Genomic DNA, 19475 nt, shown 5'->3' with positions numbered 1-19475 from the left:
TTTTTATCCTATTTCTTAGATTTATTTTAGTTCTTTATATTTTAAAATGCTCATTTAGTTATTTATCTTTTATATTTTGATCGATTTGACTTTTTTAAAATAATAATAATTTTTAATTTTATAATACAATTTTGAATTAATTTGTCTAATTTAATATTTGTAACAATAAATTCAATTATACAAAAATTGTAACATTCAATTAATATTTGAATCCATAAAGTTTATAAACATAAAAAAAATTCTGTAAAAACATGTCTCATAAACAGCTAAAAAGTAATATGAAATTTAAATTTTTAAATTCAATTATCTTTTAGACTTATTTTTATATAATTTTCACCATGTTTACAATATTTTTTTATTTGAGCTTTAATTATGTCTAATAATTTTCATATAAATAAATCTAATGAGATAAATTTTAAGTCTTTAAGTCAGTCAAAAAAATATCTAAAATCATATCTCAAAATGTTAATGGCCCTATGTAAATTTTTCAGTTAATTTCAGTTCCCAAATTTTCACATCGGACTATTAAATTTTCTAATAGACGAAGGCAGCGACGGTTGCCAATGCGAGGCTATCAAATAATTAGTAATTGCAATATATTTGAAATTTTTCTCAAAAGTCAATACAGAACGAGGTTTTCAGATACATAGAAGTAAAATATAAGGCACGAGACTTCAATCTTCTACTTTCACAGTTCACTCATATTTTAAGAAACGGGAATTGGGTCCGATACAACCATCAAATTAAGAGGGAGTAACTTGTCCTCAAGTCCACGTTCAGGTGATTCATGGAAACGACAGATTTTACTCATGCGACTCTGAAGAATGACAAAACAAAGGCTTTTCGAACATAGCCCAGGAAAGTAATTTCCATTTTAACATAGAATCATATGAATCATGATATTAAGAAGAAAATAAAAATAAGGAAATGAACTTGACAACCATCAGAACTGACACAGCTAAAGAACTAATAAATAAGAAGCTCGTGTCAGAAATCAGCAAAGACAGCGAAAAGATCACCATTGATGTAATCATTGTCCACCAAACTGACCAAGAAGTAGCTGCCCCCCACCTGTGACACAAATAGAAAGAATTATCAAAGCTATAGTATCTAGCTAAAATAAAAAATACAGCACTACCATCAAATACACAGAATTTCCTTTTATAAGAAGGCAGCATGCAAGGTTTTACAGGACCATAGATTTAGAAACCAACCTCTTCGACCAATTTCCTGGATGCATCACCTTCAGGGTACAAGCACGCCCATCCCCTCGACCAAATTTCAAATGCCTCGTCCTTCCATACATTGAAGCTGACGGGATCTACAATGGTTGGTTGTATTATCTCCTTAGCTGGGAAGACACCCCATGTCACAGCATTGACATCAGCTTGACCCGCATTAGATTTCCAGCTCCCTTCTTTATTCACAGCCATATAAGTTAAAGATGTTCGATCCTTGCATTTATCAACAAGTGCATCCAGCTTTTCCTTAGAGCAGAAGAACTCTACATATGCCTTCTGATAAACATACCCACCAGGTCCACCCCAGCCTAGGCCATATATCAAAACAAAGGATTTAGTGTATCTCATATCCACCAATACAGACAAGACATCAATATCATCATTCATAAATTGCACTGGACATTCTCATCAGGAAAATCTCAATATATGTTGTATCCCTATTTTGTTTTCTACTCTTCAATCTTCATTATTCATTATTTTACAAGAAAGTATACCCAATATAAAGGTCTAAAAACTGAAACAAAACCCTTCCCGTCATCTGGTCACCAGAAGTTTTGTAATTTAAGAATAATATTTTTGCTAATCAGCTTAAAAAGCAGTTCAGACTTTTAAGCAATAAACAATTTGAATTGATCTGTAAGACACCAGATCAGTGATATGCATAGGTTCAAAAGACTATGTATCATTTAATTTTCAACTCTTCTTCACATGTATTAGAAAGTTAGTCAACCATCTATAGCTATAGTACAAACTAGAATGCTCTAAACCTACATCAAGAAAATACCATGCATGGATAAAAATCAACTTCTTTTACACCTACCTACAGTATGGGAATCCGATTTTTCCCCATTGACAGCTGGCTGGCTATTGATTGTGAGGAAGCCCTTCATGTTAATCTTCTCCAGCAATTCATTTATGATCTTTGTCTCTGGCTGAAGACCATCTAGTTCTGACCAAGGATTGCTTCTCAACTTTCCAAGGCAATACAGTCTAAACCTCTGATATGTAACAAAAGGCAAAATTTTAGACGATGCTGAAGTGTTGGTAAGAATACTCTAGCAATATTCCAAGTACAGTAACTCCACCTCATATATATCTTCAACACTTTTCAAGGGAACTGCCCATTCTTCGATAAGCTTTTTGTCCCGCGAACGTGGCCGCATGAACTGCGAGAAAGAAACAGTCAATTATAGCACCAGCAATTTACAAGATTTACTAATTTCTAAAAGCTTCAATGTAGCTTTTCGTTCTTCTGTCTTGTTTTCTTTTCCTTATCTTTTATTCCACGTACAAAAAAATGATTAGGTTGTGCATGACCTTCCTTTTATAATACTATTCTATTCTTTTTTCCAAAAATAAAGAGTTTGTACAGCATCCTAATCACACAACAAAATATGCCACCCACACCCACGTTTTTCAATGTAGGGCACCCAATAGCATTTACATTAAATCCAAGCATTCAAATTGGGATTTAAACTACATCATAATTGCAGCCACAATATTGTGGTTTTGGAGGTTTCCACTTTCCACAACCAAATCACAATCATAATTGAGGCTGCCTCAACTGCATTTGTCAACAACTTTCTGCAATTTCAGTAATATCAAAACAATTGTGACCACAATTTGGAACCTTGATATTAAACTATTTATTCTAGGAGGAATATGCAAACAGTTTATGTTTCTTCAAAGACTATGCTTCTTATAAGATTCATCACTTCAGTATTTTCTACATTTGGATGGATAGGTAGCAGTTTTAGTTTCTGCATCTTACAAGTAGATTAATCTGTCTGAATCATGAGTAGAATCTTATACAATAATATATCTCAAATCAAGGAAAGTATAATCCATTTGAATAATCCACGCAACTATAATCACTAAATTTTCATTTTGCCTATACTAGTTATCCCTTAAGTACTAAACTACTAATGAATCTTAACAATTGATTTTGATCTGCCGATAGTGTGAAGAGTATTATATCAACTATGAAAGAAAATAAAAGTGTAATTAGTAATTACACAAATTATAATCATTATGTAACCATGTGTACCTGATAATCAGTTAATGCACCATATGATGGGTTGCAGGAATAACCCCAACGCCCGTGTGGGTATTGATCCCATCCTATGGTTCTTGATATGTAGCTTTTTGGACGATTTGCCCTATGACAGTTGCATAAAGAAAGTAAGAAATCCTTCAGACAGAAACACCACACTCTTCATATATTTTGGAACAAGACATAGAAGTTGCTAAGGTAACATACCAAAAGATTGGACGCACATCTTCTTTAACACGGAAAACATTTGCGGGGCGTCTCCAAGGTAAGGCCCTAGAAATTTTGGTCTCTTCAATTAAGCCAAGGTTCTGCCAGCAATGACATTAATATCAACTTTCAATTAAGTGAAGTCTTTCAAAAATAACATTAAAAATATACACATCACAAGCCAGAATATCTCATGAAATAAGAGACAACCATTAGTATTGCTAATGCTGATTTCTCCATATTTAGTGTATAAAGATGCACTGTCTTAATTCCATGAGCTAAAATTTTTTTGCACATTTCAGTTCCCAGGTGAACTCCATAAGACTTGACAGCTTCTTCGTTGTCCTTGATCGGCTCTAAAGCAGCCATAATCTCAGCTGGTATCTAGATTATGCCATTGAGAAATGGAAATAAAACATTGTATTAGAGCCCACTTGACTAATATAACAAATTGGTAAAAACTAAAAAGTAAACACATAAGACATAACAGAGATATATTGTGTGAAAACTTTCATCATGAACTTATGTCTAATTTCAAGCACTGACTGGAAGGGGTCTTCATTTCAATTTTGAATATTGTTAGCATGTACAAGATGTAATATTTCCAAATGTAGCAGTTATATTATTTCTCCATTGTCATTATCCAAGTATCTAGTCCACCCAAGTTGCACATTATTCTATCAACTGAAAACAAACATAAGAAACCTCTTCAAAATATCACATAACAAGATCACAGAATGGCTATATTTATTTTACAATTGATAACCTTTACGGCTTCACCATTATAAATAGAAGAGCATCTAACCATATACATATTGAAATTTATAACAAATCAGTGAACCACCTTACCAAAATGGAAATCAATTGCATCATGACAGTAGGCAATGATCTAAGCTTAGTTTTTTTAATATAGAGAAAGGTGAAAGGGGCAAAATAGGTGATAAAAGGATTGGATAGAAAAGAATCAGAACCTTTATTTTAAAGAGAGTTTACAAAAAGAAGAGAAAATGTACAGAATCAAAGAAAAGCCAAAAGATGAGAATAAACATGAAATGAATAGTCAACATAATTCAAAACTCATTTTGAGATTTTACACAAGCCATAAAGTTAACTTACGTGATGCCAATATAAGAGGGGGAAATAAAAAAATAAAAATAAAAATAAAAAAACTAAATCAGTTTCTATACTCCAAAATTTGTGCTCAAAATTTATTTCGGTTTATAGGGAACAGGCATATTGACTCCTTCCAGACATATGGCAAATCCAAAAGTGAATACCCTGCTTTTATGTCAATGGAAATTTACACATAGATGAGCCGTTTCCATGATTTGTCAGGGCTGAATTTGAGTCAGCTACTTAGGAAGTTTTAATTTGATCTGCACATATGCACGTGCCCAGACATATATGCTGTAACTTGTAACTTGCTGTTGAAATTATGAGGTTTTAAGTATAAAAGGAGAAAATTGAATAAACAGATATTTCAAATAATATTCTCTCGGGTAATAAATGCGATGATAAAACTTAGCGCACTATCCCTTAGTAATACTAATACTAAGGAGACCAATCATGAAATACTAAAGCAGTGAACCCGTGCTAAACAGAGTGTAGCAAACCAATTCAACTTTGGCTGTGAAAAAAGAAAAAGTAGAGAAGGGCAGGAAAGAATTCTATTACATTGACATTGTGCAATCTTATTGAATAATTTATTATAATATGATCAACAAATATGAAAACCCAAGAAATAGAGAAAATAATCCTAAGAAATAACCACTTAGAGTTAGAAACTTTAAATTATTCAAAGAAATAAGCTGTATATATACTATTGAGTATTTTCAATATATTCTAGCATTTTCTGTCAAGGAGAAATAACCAGCAAATGTTTCAGAGATGGCAGTGAGATTAGCAACAGAAATAATATGACACGAGGCCGAGCTCCTGATGCAGTTAACACAAGAATTTCCAAGAATGGAGGCTTTACATCAATGCATGTTGGGTTAATATTTTAGTAGTTAACTGTTAATTTTGCATATATCTATCCATTGCAAGTAATTTTTTACCCACCAATGTAATTTCTATACACGTCTTGAAGTTTAATTTTTATTAATATTCTCAAGTTCCAAAGGGCACAACTGATATTTTCATTCTGTATAATACATGTATAAAGAGATATTAATATTTAACAAGTGACTTTTTATGCTTCCTTTGAGAATCCCTCTCCCCCAAGGTCGTTTAGATTATTAAACATTTTAGTGTGTTCGGATTTCCGTTGGGAGTCTTCAAAACCGACTTTCACACTTCAAGGATGCAAATAAAGAAGCAAGTATATTGTAACTTTGAGTTGAAAGGCAGTTATGTTGAAACAAACTTTTATCCAAACACCCTACTAGAATATTTAATACTACGACTATACAGAGTTTTTTTCTTACCTTTGTTTTACAAAACCCAGTCATGCGGAGAAAACCCTTGTAATTATTAATGGGCATAATTCCAGGGACAATAGGACAAGTTATTCCAATTTGGCGACAGTCATTCACAAATTTGAGGAATATATCTGTATCATAAAATAACTGGGTGACAATCAGATCTGCTCCAGCATCAACCTATAAATAGAAAAGAGCATAAACTCAGAAAAAGAGACAGAAAGATGAACAACAAATTCCTAGCAAAATAATTCTTCTTCACCATCCACCCCTCACTGTTTACTTTTCACTTTCTTTTAGAAGAAGATTAGCCATGTTTATCAATAAATGCAGCATTTGTCATTAGTATTTTTTTTCCTTCTTATATAAGCTTGCAAGACACGGATCAAAAGAGTTTCCTAAAACTATGTTCTAGAACTGATAAAGAACTTTTAACACGTAAAATGGGTGGATTCTAATTCAATGACAAGACCTTGCTCTTCAGGTAAGCAAGATCATTTTGATAACCTTCCGGGGAAGCCAACCCGTTGCTTTCTATAACATCCGGATGTGCCTCTGAAGAGAAAGACAATAGATTAAAAGAGAAAATTATGATGGAAAAAGGAGCAGAAAAGCACTCCACATAAAGTAATAATTAAGTTGAAAATAATAATGATAATAAAAGCATGAAACCTGGATAACCAGCGACCGTAATGCCAAAGTAGTCACCATATTTAGCTCTGATATGTTTCACCTACAAAACCATCAGCATCCATAAAATCAGGACTCAAGACCAAACAAGTGGCCTAACTAACAGGATCAACAGCTAGTATCAAATTTTATAAATCTACGCTTAAAGTTTTATCATCACTAAGAATGCATGGTATAATGTTCTACAACATGCTGGAAAAATGTTGTCTACATGTTTGAAAGTTTGGTTTAAAAAAAAGTATATCATTCTTTGTAGTTTCAGGTTTATTTCCTATGTTGGGAGCGGTAGTCATTTAAAAATATTTCAAAATGCAAATAAAAACATCTCCTGAATAAGAGTATAAAAACAGCTCTTTCCAGGAGTAGTCATTTGGCACAACAAATGAGACAACACTGAGAAGCCACAACAGAGTCGGCCGGTGTACAATTGAAATCTTTTCTTAAAATGGGGTTTTCGTGAAATATTTTCTGCAAAAATAGTTTGAACAAAAAGACACACACCAAAGTCCTGCCATTCTCCACAAAATAAATGGAGTTGATAAGAGATTTGAGATAACAAAATTTATAGAGTTGGCGGTCAAATAGATCAGGAGTGAGGATGATATGGACTATGGTGTTGGGATATGCAATAATTAATAATTAATGTTATTAGCTGGTATAGTTTTTTTTTTTTCATTGTTGCTGCTGTAGTAGGTCAATTCGGAGCATGCAAGGACCAGATGAAATCAATGATCCTCACCAATCGCATTATACCTATGGATAGTTAAGCACATTTTGTATGCTATAGAAAAGGAATCACTGCATCTACTCTTCATTCCTCTCTCTCTCCTTTTACTTAGATCTTAATAACTTGATCAACAAGAACGTGAAGTCAACTTCTTGATCTCACTAGTTTCCAATTCAGCACCTGAGATCACATCTATTTTTGACCCTTTAAGAGTGGCAACACTGTGGTCACCATTGGCCTTACCATGACCACATTCCAATGACCTTTTCGAGATTACCCTATAAATCTCTTCCAGCAACTTGAAAAAGGCATTGTCCACATTCTCACCACTGAGAGCTGAAGTCTCAGAGAAGAAGAGGCCCTGATCCTCTGCAAACCCCACAGCATCTTCTGCATGCACTAATCTTTGGTCCACAAGGTCACCTTTGTTCCCAATGAACATGATCATAATGGAGCTGTCTGCGTGTGCAAGAAGTTCCTCAACCGACCTAGCTACATGTTCAAACTTCAAACGACTGTCTTTTAGTTATATCGTACACCAGCATGGCCCCTAATGCACCTCTATAGTATGCACTTGTCACTGCCATGTACCTTTCCTGGGCAGCAGTATCCCAGATCTGAGCTTTGATGACTTTGCCATTAATTGTGACAGCTCTTGTCTAGAACTCAACTCCAATGGTGGACTTTGAGTCAAAGCAGAATTGATTCTTTGCAAAACTTGACAGTATTTGAGTCTTACCCACTGCTGATCCCCAATCACCACCACCTTAAACAAATAATCTATTTTGCCATGCACATTCTCTTTCACCCACCCAGCTTCAACCCTATTCATGTCTTGATTCATTTTTTCCCAATATCACAAAGATTCAAGAAAAGAACTTCTTTCTTTCCAAAACTAGATAGGCTCTAAAACATTGGGTTCAATCTTTCCTATTGGTCGCGAAGCTAAGCAGGAGAAAGTAAAGTATATGGAAAACCTTGGAAAAACAAAAAGAAGAGGAACCAAACAAAAACAGTGTTGAATCAGTGGTAGCAAAAGAAAGAAATGGATATGGAGCCTATTTCGATGCAAGATAGATGCGGTTTTTAAAACTTCGTTACCGAAAATAAAGAGTTTTTCCAGTAGAAAAACTATAAAAACGTTTTAAAATTTGTAGCCAAACAGACTCATGCTAGTATACATTACAGAACCCAGCTGACCTTGGCAAAAATAGAATTAACTACATAAACATGAGGAAAGTTGGAAGAGAGAGGAGCTGATACCAAGTCGCGAGCGCAGGCAAAGCCGCCTTCGACCTGGACAAATTTGTCCTGACCATGTGGGGGATCACCTCGAAGTGCAAGCACATTCTGGAGGCCATTGGACTTGATGGTGTGGAGAGCATGGTCAATCTTCTCAACAGGCATGTTGGTGCAGGTGAGGTGCATCATGGTTTCCACACAGACAATGTTCTGCATCTTGTTGGCAATTTCCAATGTTAGATCAGCCGTTGATCCTCCAGCACCCCAAGTGATATCACAAAACGAGGGATTGTGAGCCACCATGCGCTCCATTCTCTCAAACAGATTGTCCACCCCATCTTCAGTCTTCGGCGGGAAGAACTCGAATGAGAACACCACCCTGTTTGGATCAGCCGAGTGAATTTTGTCTATAACCTTCATCTTTATCCCTCAAGCAGTAGATCAGCTGGATCCAACACTCAATCCTAAAACATATTCATCATTCATTAGAAAAATCATAAGCAACCCATCCTTAGCCTGTATAATACAGTAGGTGAGATTTCAGCCCAATTGGAAAGGGAGTTGTGAGTTCTGGATCGGAATTATGAACATTTTTTTTTAACTCTACCATTATTAACAAAGGAAACCAAAACTTGAAAGGAACGAGAGTAATAGTCGTACCTTGTGAGGTGAGGTAGGGAGAGACAACCGAAGCGCACGATAAAAGGAGCAGAAATCTGGTTATTTATAGACGAAACGAGACAAAGGTAGATCTGTGAGTGAGGAAATGAGGATGATGGATAGTAAGGTGGTTGGTGGCTACTGGCTACCGGATACTGGCCAGTAATTCAAATTTTCTTCACACGGGTTTTGTGAGTGATGCCACAATTTTCCACATCAATTATGGAGAAAAAGTTGGAGCTATTCTTTTTTCATCGTTTCCATTAATATGGGTTCGGCTAGCATTGTCTTTGAAATAAATAAATAATAATATTTGAAGCAATAACAATAATATTAAAAAAAAATTGTCAAGTATCATTGCAGCACATGTATTAAGTAAAGTGAAGTAAAATCAGGAATTTGAATCCTATTTTGTGTACGGTAAATATTTTAAAGACAAAAAAAAGATAGAGTGAAGTTACTATAACTTAGTAATTATAAATAATTAAAATTAACTTTGTATTACAATATAAATTATTTATTATAAATTTAAAATATAATTTATATTTTTAAAAATATTTCTTTATTATAAATTTTAATTATAATATGATTTATATGTTTTAAAATATTTATTATTAATTATAGTTATATAAAATAGATATTTATCATGTATATTACATATATTACAATATTAATTTAAATTATAGTTTTTATAATTATTTGAATCAATTCATTTTTTTTATTCATAATTTATATCATATAAATTTTACATGATTTTAATTTTCATATTCTATTAATATAAACAAAATATTATTGATTAATTATAAATTATTTTTATGTTTAATTTTTAAAATAATTATTATGAAAGATAATTATTATACATAATTACTCTTGCATATAAGAAAACCTATTTTGAAATAAGACATTGGGCATGGTTCCAAAGGGAGATCTTTCTCGTTCATATTAGGTGCAGGATTGGTTGTGTCAAATGTGAACAAGGAGAATCATCTCATATTAGAATTACGTTAGGCATGAGTTGAATGGCATCAGGTGTGAGATGAGAGGCTTGTCTCTACCTGAGTTTGCATCGAGCATTAAAGAGTGTGGCATCGGGCGTGAGTTAGGCAAAGAGTTTTCTGTCTAATCAGGATTGGGCGTGGATGTTGCCACGCTAGGCATGAAAGTGTGGGGCACTCCTTACCTCAATCACACCTAGCACAAGTGGTGTGACGTCGGGCGTGGGCATGATAGGGAACTCCCTCCCTCAATGACGTTGGATGCCTAATAATAGGTGTCGGGCACAAATTGAAAGATTATAAGTTGTTATTCAATGATGGTCTATAGTTGATTGAAGGTGAATAAGTTGTATGGTGAACGATTGGTTGTTGAAAGTTGTTTTACTATTGATAAATAATGAACTAGTTATGTAAGTAAGATGATATATTTGTTGATGGTGGTAACTTGAATATGTTGCAAAGTTGTAAGTCATTTTAGTTGTAACACCCCAGTTTTTATAAATTATATTAATAATACGCTAGTATTTATTTTAATGTTTTAATGTGTTTATTAAAAAGATTTTTAATATTATTTAGCTATTTGATATGAGCTTTATTTTTATATAAAAATGTTATTTTTATATAAAAATATGTTATTTTTACTAAAAGGGAGAAATATATTTTATATTATTTATCTATTTTATGGGAGCTTTGTTTTAATATAAATCATGATTTTAATTAATATTTGATTATTTGATGTAAGACACATTTTTATGAAATGTATTTTATTAAAGTTAAACATATGTTATTTTGTATTAAAAAAGAGAAAGTGTATTTTGATTGTTTCTAATTGTTTTATGAGAAGAGGGAAAGATGTAATGGTCTTTTGTAAATTATTATTTTTATTTTTTATTTTTTTTAAGAGAGAGAAATTAACAGAAGTTAAGGGAGTTGTCAGGAGTTTTATATTTCACGTTTCTTACTCATTTCTCATTCCTTCTACGCTCTTTGAAAACTCACGAGAACCATGAAGAAGAGATCACTAGAGAATTGTACACACTTCATCTTCTGTTCATCCAGCTAAGGGAGAGTGAGAAACCTCACTTAGAGGTGTGAAAATAATTATTGGGTAGTTGGATTAACTCCCAATCCCTTGTCTAATGTGTGCGTATAGGAACATACACTTTATAAAAGTTTTCTGTTTTGTTTTTTGATTGTTCTATTGCGTTCCTTGTGTGATTCTAAGTGTAAATATATGTTCAATTTCGAGAATAGATAAGTTTTGATATGGATTAGAGTGCTTCATGGGTTCCTACGGGAAACCCTATGAGAAACAAACAAATTTTGAACGTTTTCTGTTTTGGCTTCTGAATTTTTTTGTTGTGTTTTCTGATGATTACTGAGCATGAATGTATGTTTAATTTTGAGTTTGGATATGTTTTGATATGGATTAGAGTGTTCTATAGGTTCTTTTGGGAAACCTATGAGAAACGGACAAATTTTGAATATTTTCTGTTTTAGCTTATGAGTTTTTCTATTATGTTCCCTGATGATTACTGAACATGAATGTATGTTTAATTTTAAGATTGAATATATTTTGATATGGATGAGAATGCTTTATGGGTTCCTATGTTAAACCCTATGAGAAACAAGCAAAATATGAATATTTTTTTGTTTTGATGTTTGAGTTTTCTATTGTGTTCCTTGATGTTTGTTGAGTGTGAATATGTGTTTAATTTTAAAAATCAAAAATTTTTAAGCCATGGTGTGAGAACTGTCTTATTATTGTGTTAATGCAAGTGATGTGTTTCTATGAGCATGATGAGGATTGGAATCTCTTATATGACCTTGTGACTATGAGTATGATAATGTGATATGAGAACAAGTGACATGATGAGATATGACAAGTGAAATGTTGAGTCCATGAACATGAGAATGTCTGACATGCATCATATGCATCTATGTGATGAGGTACGATATAGAGTACATCGTTAGGGAAGGCCCTTCGGGTGAAACATCTTGGAGGAGTCCTAGGGATAGCGCGGTTTGGAAGACCCAGTTTTGCCCGTTTGTGTGCATGGGACGTATCTTGCACGACTTCGCTATCCTGACGAGATCCTAGCAGTACATCCTTCTAGTTGAGAGTGCACGGTTGAGACTGCATGTCCTCCTAGACTATTCTAGGTGTGTTGCTTCGGCAGCATACCACGTAATATGTGATTATGAGATACGTGACTGGCGCCACATGCATGCATTTATGAGTCGAGTCCATGGCATCATTGCATGATAAGTGATTGTGCATGTGTTACTGGTTTATGTATGGCTTGTATGTGTGCCTTGTTTGTGATTGCTTTGTGTGTGTGTGTTATCTGACAATTATTTTTGGACTTGAACCGAGTAAGACGTTTCTCATTCCCTTCTTTGTTCTTGTGTGTGTTTCCCTTTATGCTTGTAGGTGACTTTCAGCCTGACACTGATGAATTCCATGATGATGCTTAGGTGCGAAGCTCTTATTAGGATATGTGACACCATGGGATAGATTAGAACATTTTATTTGGTGATTTGAATTTCTTATGATATTAATTTGTGATTTTGGATATAGTTATTTATTTACTTAAATTACCTTGATATTTAATTTACTTTATTATGAAAACGTTTAAGATGTGAATATGAGCATTTTACCCTTATGTGCTTAGAGACTTTATTTTAATTATGAAAATTTTATGTTATATTCATTGTATAATTATGTGTGGGATAGAGGGTGTCATATTAGTTGTTTAAGTTGATTTTGATGTTGTCTACTCAAGTTGTGAATGATTGCAAAGATATATGTTGTTTACATTGTTTAAGTTGTATGTTGTTAAAGCTGCGAAGTTGAATGTTGAAAGATGATAAAGTTGTTAAGCTACATGTATGTGGGTTAGATGCATATCATTGCTATGATACATGGAAACTATAAGAAAGTTAAAGATGTTTTCGAACTTCATATCTCATTCTGTGAATATATGTTGCAGTGCTCCGAGAGCTCGATTAAACCCTTCAGTAGGTAAGTTAGCCTCTAAATGAGTAAGTTATTTTTAAGTTTTCTCCTCTAGTTTCTATGTGGTATCCATGTGTGAATAAAGTTGAGACACATGTATAAAACAACCAATTGGGTAAAGTACTGGGTCGGGGACATAGTATCTAACCTAGTATTAAAGGGTTGTGGTATTTGGAGGATCGTCAGTAGACTAATCTCATAAGTGACTTAGTTTTGCAAAGTAATGTCATGGTAGACCCATGCCCAAACTGTTCTATCCAAAAATAGTACTATACTTCCTTGTTTAAGTGATGAAACTTGATAAATCGATCTAACTTATGTTAGTCGTTGTTTTTAGCCTTGTGCTAGCCATTGTTTTTGGCCTTAGTGTCAACCATTGTTTTTAGTATTACACTAGTCATTTTGATTCGATAGGGTCAAGTCATTTGAATTGTTCACCATAAGATGTAAGAGATCTCCATAATTGATATGCGTGACAACACATTAGATGATGTAAATATATGTATGTTGATGTGATGAATATGTTATGAGTTGTTAAGTTGCTACGATGATGATGTTGTTATGTTATAAGATGAAATATTTTAATATGAAGATGTTTTATAAGCTGTAATATTGAATTCTTTTCACTAACTTACCATGTATTTTCCTTATGGTTGGAACTATGATAATCATACGTTGTATGAGAATAGGACAAGATTAGCGGCATGATTTGTACTATTGGAGACTAGTCATGCTGAAGGTGGCTGGTTTTGACTGTTGTAGGTTTATGTAGTAAGGTCTTCTATAGATGATGATCAGTTTTTAGGTTTATTTTGCAATTAGTATTATATTGTGTATATAGTATGTATATATTTGATACCAATTACTAGTTGTATTATAAACTTTAATTTTGATGTCGTTTAATCGTTCACTACGTTGTAGATGTTTAGTAACAAGTATGACGACCAATCAAATCATTAGATATAACGTCTTTATAATTAGATTTAAATACCTAAATTAATATATTACAATTAATTTTTAAAAATATAAATATAAATTATAATAAATAGACGCTATTATACTAAGAACATATAAGACAAATTAAAAAATATATGGAATTGATAAAATTATTTTTTATAATATTTTTATATTTAATAAGGTTTTAATGTATTAAATAATTAATATAAATATTTATAATTTTTAATATCAAAATTAACCTTATTATTAGTGTGAAAAGAATTTATTCGATAATATTTGTTTTGTAATATAAATTTATGATTATAATTTTTTTATCAATTATATTTAAATATATTAGGATTGTAATTAATGCTTAATGTAAATATGTTAATTATTATTACCATTTTAAATATAATGATTATGTTGAATATTTATAAAATATTATTTTTTAAAATATACGCATAATTTATTTTTTATATAACAAATAGGCACTTTGTATTTTTATTGAAAAAAATTACAAAAGAATAAGTTGGCTAGTACACAAATAAATTTATAATTTAACTTTTACAATGATTGATATATATATATATATATATATATATATATATATATATATATATATATATATATATATATATATGCAATGTGTATTAAATATTTTCAAACAATTTTAAATAATTAAATCTTTTATATTCATCCTAACACTATTAGTATTTACCAAATTGAAATACATTAAATTTTAGGAAAACAAAATGATAACATTTTCATTGCAATTGCTACACTACATGTTTTTCATAGTTATTTTTTTTAAAATCATTATTAGTGTTCATCTTTTTTAATAGATTAAACATCAAAATAGTAATTTAATTATTATTGGAAGGAGAGTAAAAAAATGAAACATAAAACTTATATTACATATTACCGTGTAAAAATTAATTCATGTTGACAAAATATATATATGAACCAGTTTTTTGTAATCTCATAATAAAATCTTCATTATCAAAAATTTGGTATAGATAATAATAATAATAATAATAATAATAATAATAATAATAATAATAATAATAATAATAATAATAATAATAATAATAAATATTATTATTATTATTATATTTATATTTATAGTGACACTTTTTATATGTTATTTTATGTAATATTTTTTGGTAATGTGATAAAAGTTTAATGTAAGAGATCATTACAATATTTTAGTCTAATATATATAAAATAAATAAATAATTAAAAATGATTTTTTGATATTTTTTTTAATGAAAAACACGTTTGAAAAAGAGAGACGGTTAATGGTGTTTTCATGTATTTTTTTTAAATACGAAACTTTGATCTTTGAAGTTGAAGTTAATTTATCTGTTGACATGTCTGATGCTAAAATTTCAGGGATTTATATATTAATTTAACCTACAAATTTTAACTATAACATTTTAAAACATTTTAGTTGAAAATTATATATATTGCTATAACAATCTCGCTTCTTTTTTTTTTTTTTTTTGTTATTACAACTACAACTTATATTTTAAATACGCATGTTTTATTTTTTTTTAATATGGATAGTCGGTGTCACGATTGGTGGCTTTAGTAGGTAGTGATTTGGTGGTGGACCAAATACTTCAGCGGTAGGTAAGATCTTTCTATTATCATTTTAAAATAAGAAAAAAAATGGAAACGTTTTCACATTTTAAAGTAAATTGGAATGAATAGAGAAAAAATAATAGTTATTATAAGTAATATAATATAAAAAAGGATAAAAATAATATAAAAGAGAAAATAAAATGTATGTTTAGTTTCACAAAAGTCGGTCAATGGAGGGTGGTGATCGGTATAGATATTTATATATATATATATATATATATATATATATATATATAATAAAATTTAGATTAAATATGTTTTCCGTTTTTGATTTTTTTTCAATTCTCATTTTTAGTTCCAAAATAAAATTTATTTGGTTTTAATTCTTAAATCTCTTTTATAAATAAAAACTATTGACATCAATATGAAGGAAAAGTTTTGTGATTAAAAGTGAAAATCAATAAGAGTTCAAAAGTAAAACTAATGAAGAAATAATAATAATTAAATGTTAAAAGTTGACAAAAGTTTTTATTTATTTTGTTTTTTGAAAAATTAAAAATATATCTACATAAAATTGGTTATTCATAGTTATACCTTTTATTTTTTTCTTATTTAATATTCTAAATAGCGATTTTTTTAATATTATTATGATAAGAAATAAGTAACAATGTGAATTAATCTTATCTAATTACTCTTAACATGGCATCAAATGTTGGTGCGGACAAGCTCTGAGCTTTGGTGTCAAGAAAGTCACAATCTTGATCAAATGCTAGTGTTGAATCGATCGAATGTAAGTGTTGGATTGAAATATTGATGTTGGATCAGGTAAATATTGTTGCTAAATATCTCAAATCGTGATGTTGGATAGCTAGTTTTGGGTTGGCAAGTGTTAGTGGTAGGTCGACCAAAATGCTGGTGCTGGAACAAATGAAATGTTGGTGATGGATTGACTAATGTTGATCCTAAAATGATTGAATGTTGGTGTTGGGCCAGCCAAATGTTGATTTTGAACAATTAAAATGTTAGTTTTGGAGCAACTAAAATGTTGTTGTTGGAATGATTGAAATGTTAGTGCTAGAATGATAAATCAAATGTTGCTGGTGTTGGAATGATCAATCAAATGTTGGTGCTAAAATAATCAATCATATGTTGCTGGTATTGATTAGCTAAATGTTGATGCTAGATCGATCAAATGTTGATGCTAGATCGATCATTGGTGGTGCTAGACAAATACTAGGCTTATACAAAAATTATTTTTTTAACTTGTGCCCTGTAAATACTGAACATAAACAAAAAGACAAATGTGTCGAGTAGGTACTCAACCTAAATGTTTTATGTTATTGCCTTTAAAGACCTAAAAAACCAAGTCATAAGTTTTAAGAACCAAGAGATGCAAATGAAATGTGATGATGATATGCAAAATGTCATCAGATTCAAAACTTTTATGTCTAAACTTTTTGTTTCTTTCAATTTTCATTTTTGCTTTTGTTCTTCTTTAGAAATTTATAGTCCCTATTCCTTATTATGACACACAGCCTAGGATTCATGGATGGGGTGAGGTGTATGATTTCTCTTTGACTTGAATGATAGTTGATCATTTCCATGGGTTACAAATAAGCTGCTACAAACACTTTGAGTCAAAGCAACACTATTTTGTTGGTTGCACTTTGTGGCATTTATCAAGAAATTATCAAGCATCTTATGACTTTTAAAACTTATTGAAGTCATTGTAGTGCTTTGAACTCCTTTTTTTTTTTATATGTTAACACATATTTTCTTTTAATATATTACCTTAAATTGTAAAATGAATTAGTAACAAGTGAAGGTTGTTGACCAAGCTCAAAGATGAAAATAATTTTGATTTTGATGATTACAAATAGTGTCTGTTATACTTAAGAGAGTGCAAAATGTATTAATATGTGTGTATACTTTGTTAGTCATGTTTGCTTTGTGCATCGTGGGTAGCTTAGTCATATATTTCTTGTTAGATGGTGATTAATGATGAAAAGATTTTAAAACTGGTTTTAAACTTAAAAAATCGAGAATTTGTGTTACTCAAAATAATCGATAATGCACTTGTAATAATTGATTATTTACATTGTATTTTCTCATTTTAAATAACTCATTGTAATAATCGGTTATTATTGTGCAATAATTGATTATTTCCAAGTAAATAATTGATAAGTGTCTAATTAGTTTGATGAAATATGAATTTGAGACACTTATCTAGCACAATTTTTGTACATATTGATATAATTTTGGTCTATATATACTTAGAATCAAAGAGGGACTTTTGATTTATGTTAGTACAGGGAGCGATGAATCTTTTGATCAAATTTTGTGTTATTTTGTAGGTTTTGAAATCTGGAGGCAAACGGCTGAGCGCTTTCAAGCCAGAGAGCTCAACAAATGCAGCAAAGGAGAGGCGCTCAGCCACTCTAAGGCGCTAAGCGGTTTTGGCCCTGGAAGAAGGAGTGCTCTCTGCCTCTTAGGCGCTCAGCGGATATGAAGCGCCCAGCCCTTGTGCTTGCTTAATAGTGAAGAATCTCTCAGGCACTCAGCGGATTTGAACGACTCATCCCTTCAGATTACTTCATGATGAAGAATTCTTCAAACCGCTCAGCCGTTTCAAGGCGCTGAGCGGATTCTTCTCTTTTCTTCCTACTCTGTTTTAATTCTAGCACTTATAAAAGGGCAGAGGAGAGAGAAAAGGGGCTATCACGAAGCTTCACGAAGAGAAGAACAGAGAGGAACAAGGAAACATAGCACTTTTGGAGCTCGTGGGGACGCGATTCTTCAGAGGATCTCTTTCTTCTACCTTTCTTCTTACTCTTTTGTGATTTCTTATTATATGGAGAGCTAAAGCTCTAGGGTTGGGATTAATGTAATCATCGAACTCCTATGTATTCCCTTTTGATTCATATATATATTATATCCATTATTCAATGTCAGTGATTTGTATTCTGTGCTTAATGCTTTGATAAACTGATCATTTATCTTTGATCTTGGATTTATAATTTGGTTGGAAAACATTTTCTGAATCTAGACTTGAAACAAATCACCTATTAGTTTTGAGAGCCAGGGATGGTCTTGAAATTAATAGTTGCAACAAGTTCTGATTCTTAATGCGGGATATTTAACTGAATGAAGTGAGGAATCATTTATTGAGTTAAATATCTTAGAATTTCTTATGCCAAGGGATTGAGTTTGAATGAAAATAGAGAACTCAATGGCAATGAGTAATGAAATCATTTGCTAGAATCATTAGGAATACATAGGAGGGAGATTGATGAATTTAATCCCAACTATTTCTCATATTTTTTTTCTTAAAATTAATTTATCCTTTGGTTACTTAAGTTTCATTAAGCATTCACATCAAGTTTTGAACATGTGTAATTACTCAAGTTTTAAATTCACAAGTACCAATTAGTATAATAGAAATCATAGCTTACATCACAAGTCCTTGAGGTTCGATAACCTTTTAATTATACTACAGAGACTTGGGTGCGCTTGCTCAGAAAACCAACAATAATTGATTATTCTAGTAAATAATCGATCAAAGTGTTTTAGAATGGTTTCCAGATTTATCAAGAACAAAATAATCGATTATCTATGAAAATAATCAATTATTTTAGTCAGAGAGTTCTATAAGTATCAATTTTCTAACTCAAAACAAATTAATCTGAAATACTTGTAACTTT

The 19475-nt window shown here is 31.4% G+C and overlaps 1 protein-coding gene and 1 pseudogene across 1 annotated transcript; both read right to left on the bottom strand.

Annotated features, from left to right (window-relative positions):
• Positions 1-579: 579 nt before the first annotated feature.
• Positions 580-9439, bottom strand: LOC109815598 (methylenetetrahydrofolate reductase (NADH) 2). The gene is made up of 12 exons (XM_020380353.3): positions 9241-9439; positions 8602-9044; positions 6594-6654; positions 6394-6476; positions 5928-6101; positions 3712-3885; positions 3502-3602; positions 3289-3400; positions 2327-2407; positions 2062-2239; positions 1215-1549; positions 580-1071 (listed from the first exon to the last, which is right to left on the bottom strand). The coding sequence occupies exons 2-12, from the start codon at positions 8998-9000 to the stop codon at positions 988-990; spliced, it is 1782 nt and encodes a 593-aa protein (XP_020235942.1). The 5' UTR covers positions 9001-9044; positions 9241-9439; the 3' UTR covers positions 580-987.
• LOC109815599 (ras-related protein RABA3 pseudogene) lies at positions 7310-8595 on the bottom strand (annotated as a pseudogene).
• Positions 9440-19475: the final 10036 nt, after the last annotated feature.

The sequence above is a fragment of the Cajanus cajan genome, chromosome 7 (genome assembly GCF_000230855.2).
Source record: "Cajanus cajan strain Asha chromosome 7, NIPB_CcT2T_4, whole genome shotgun sequence".
Lineage (NCBI taxonomy): Eukaryota > Viridiplantae > Streptophyta > Magnoliopsida > Fabales > Fabaceae > Cajanus > Cajanus cajan.
Note: the sequence above shows the minus strand (reverse complement) of the source record. Positions and strands in the feature narration are given on the sequence as shown.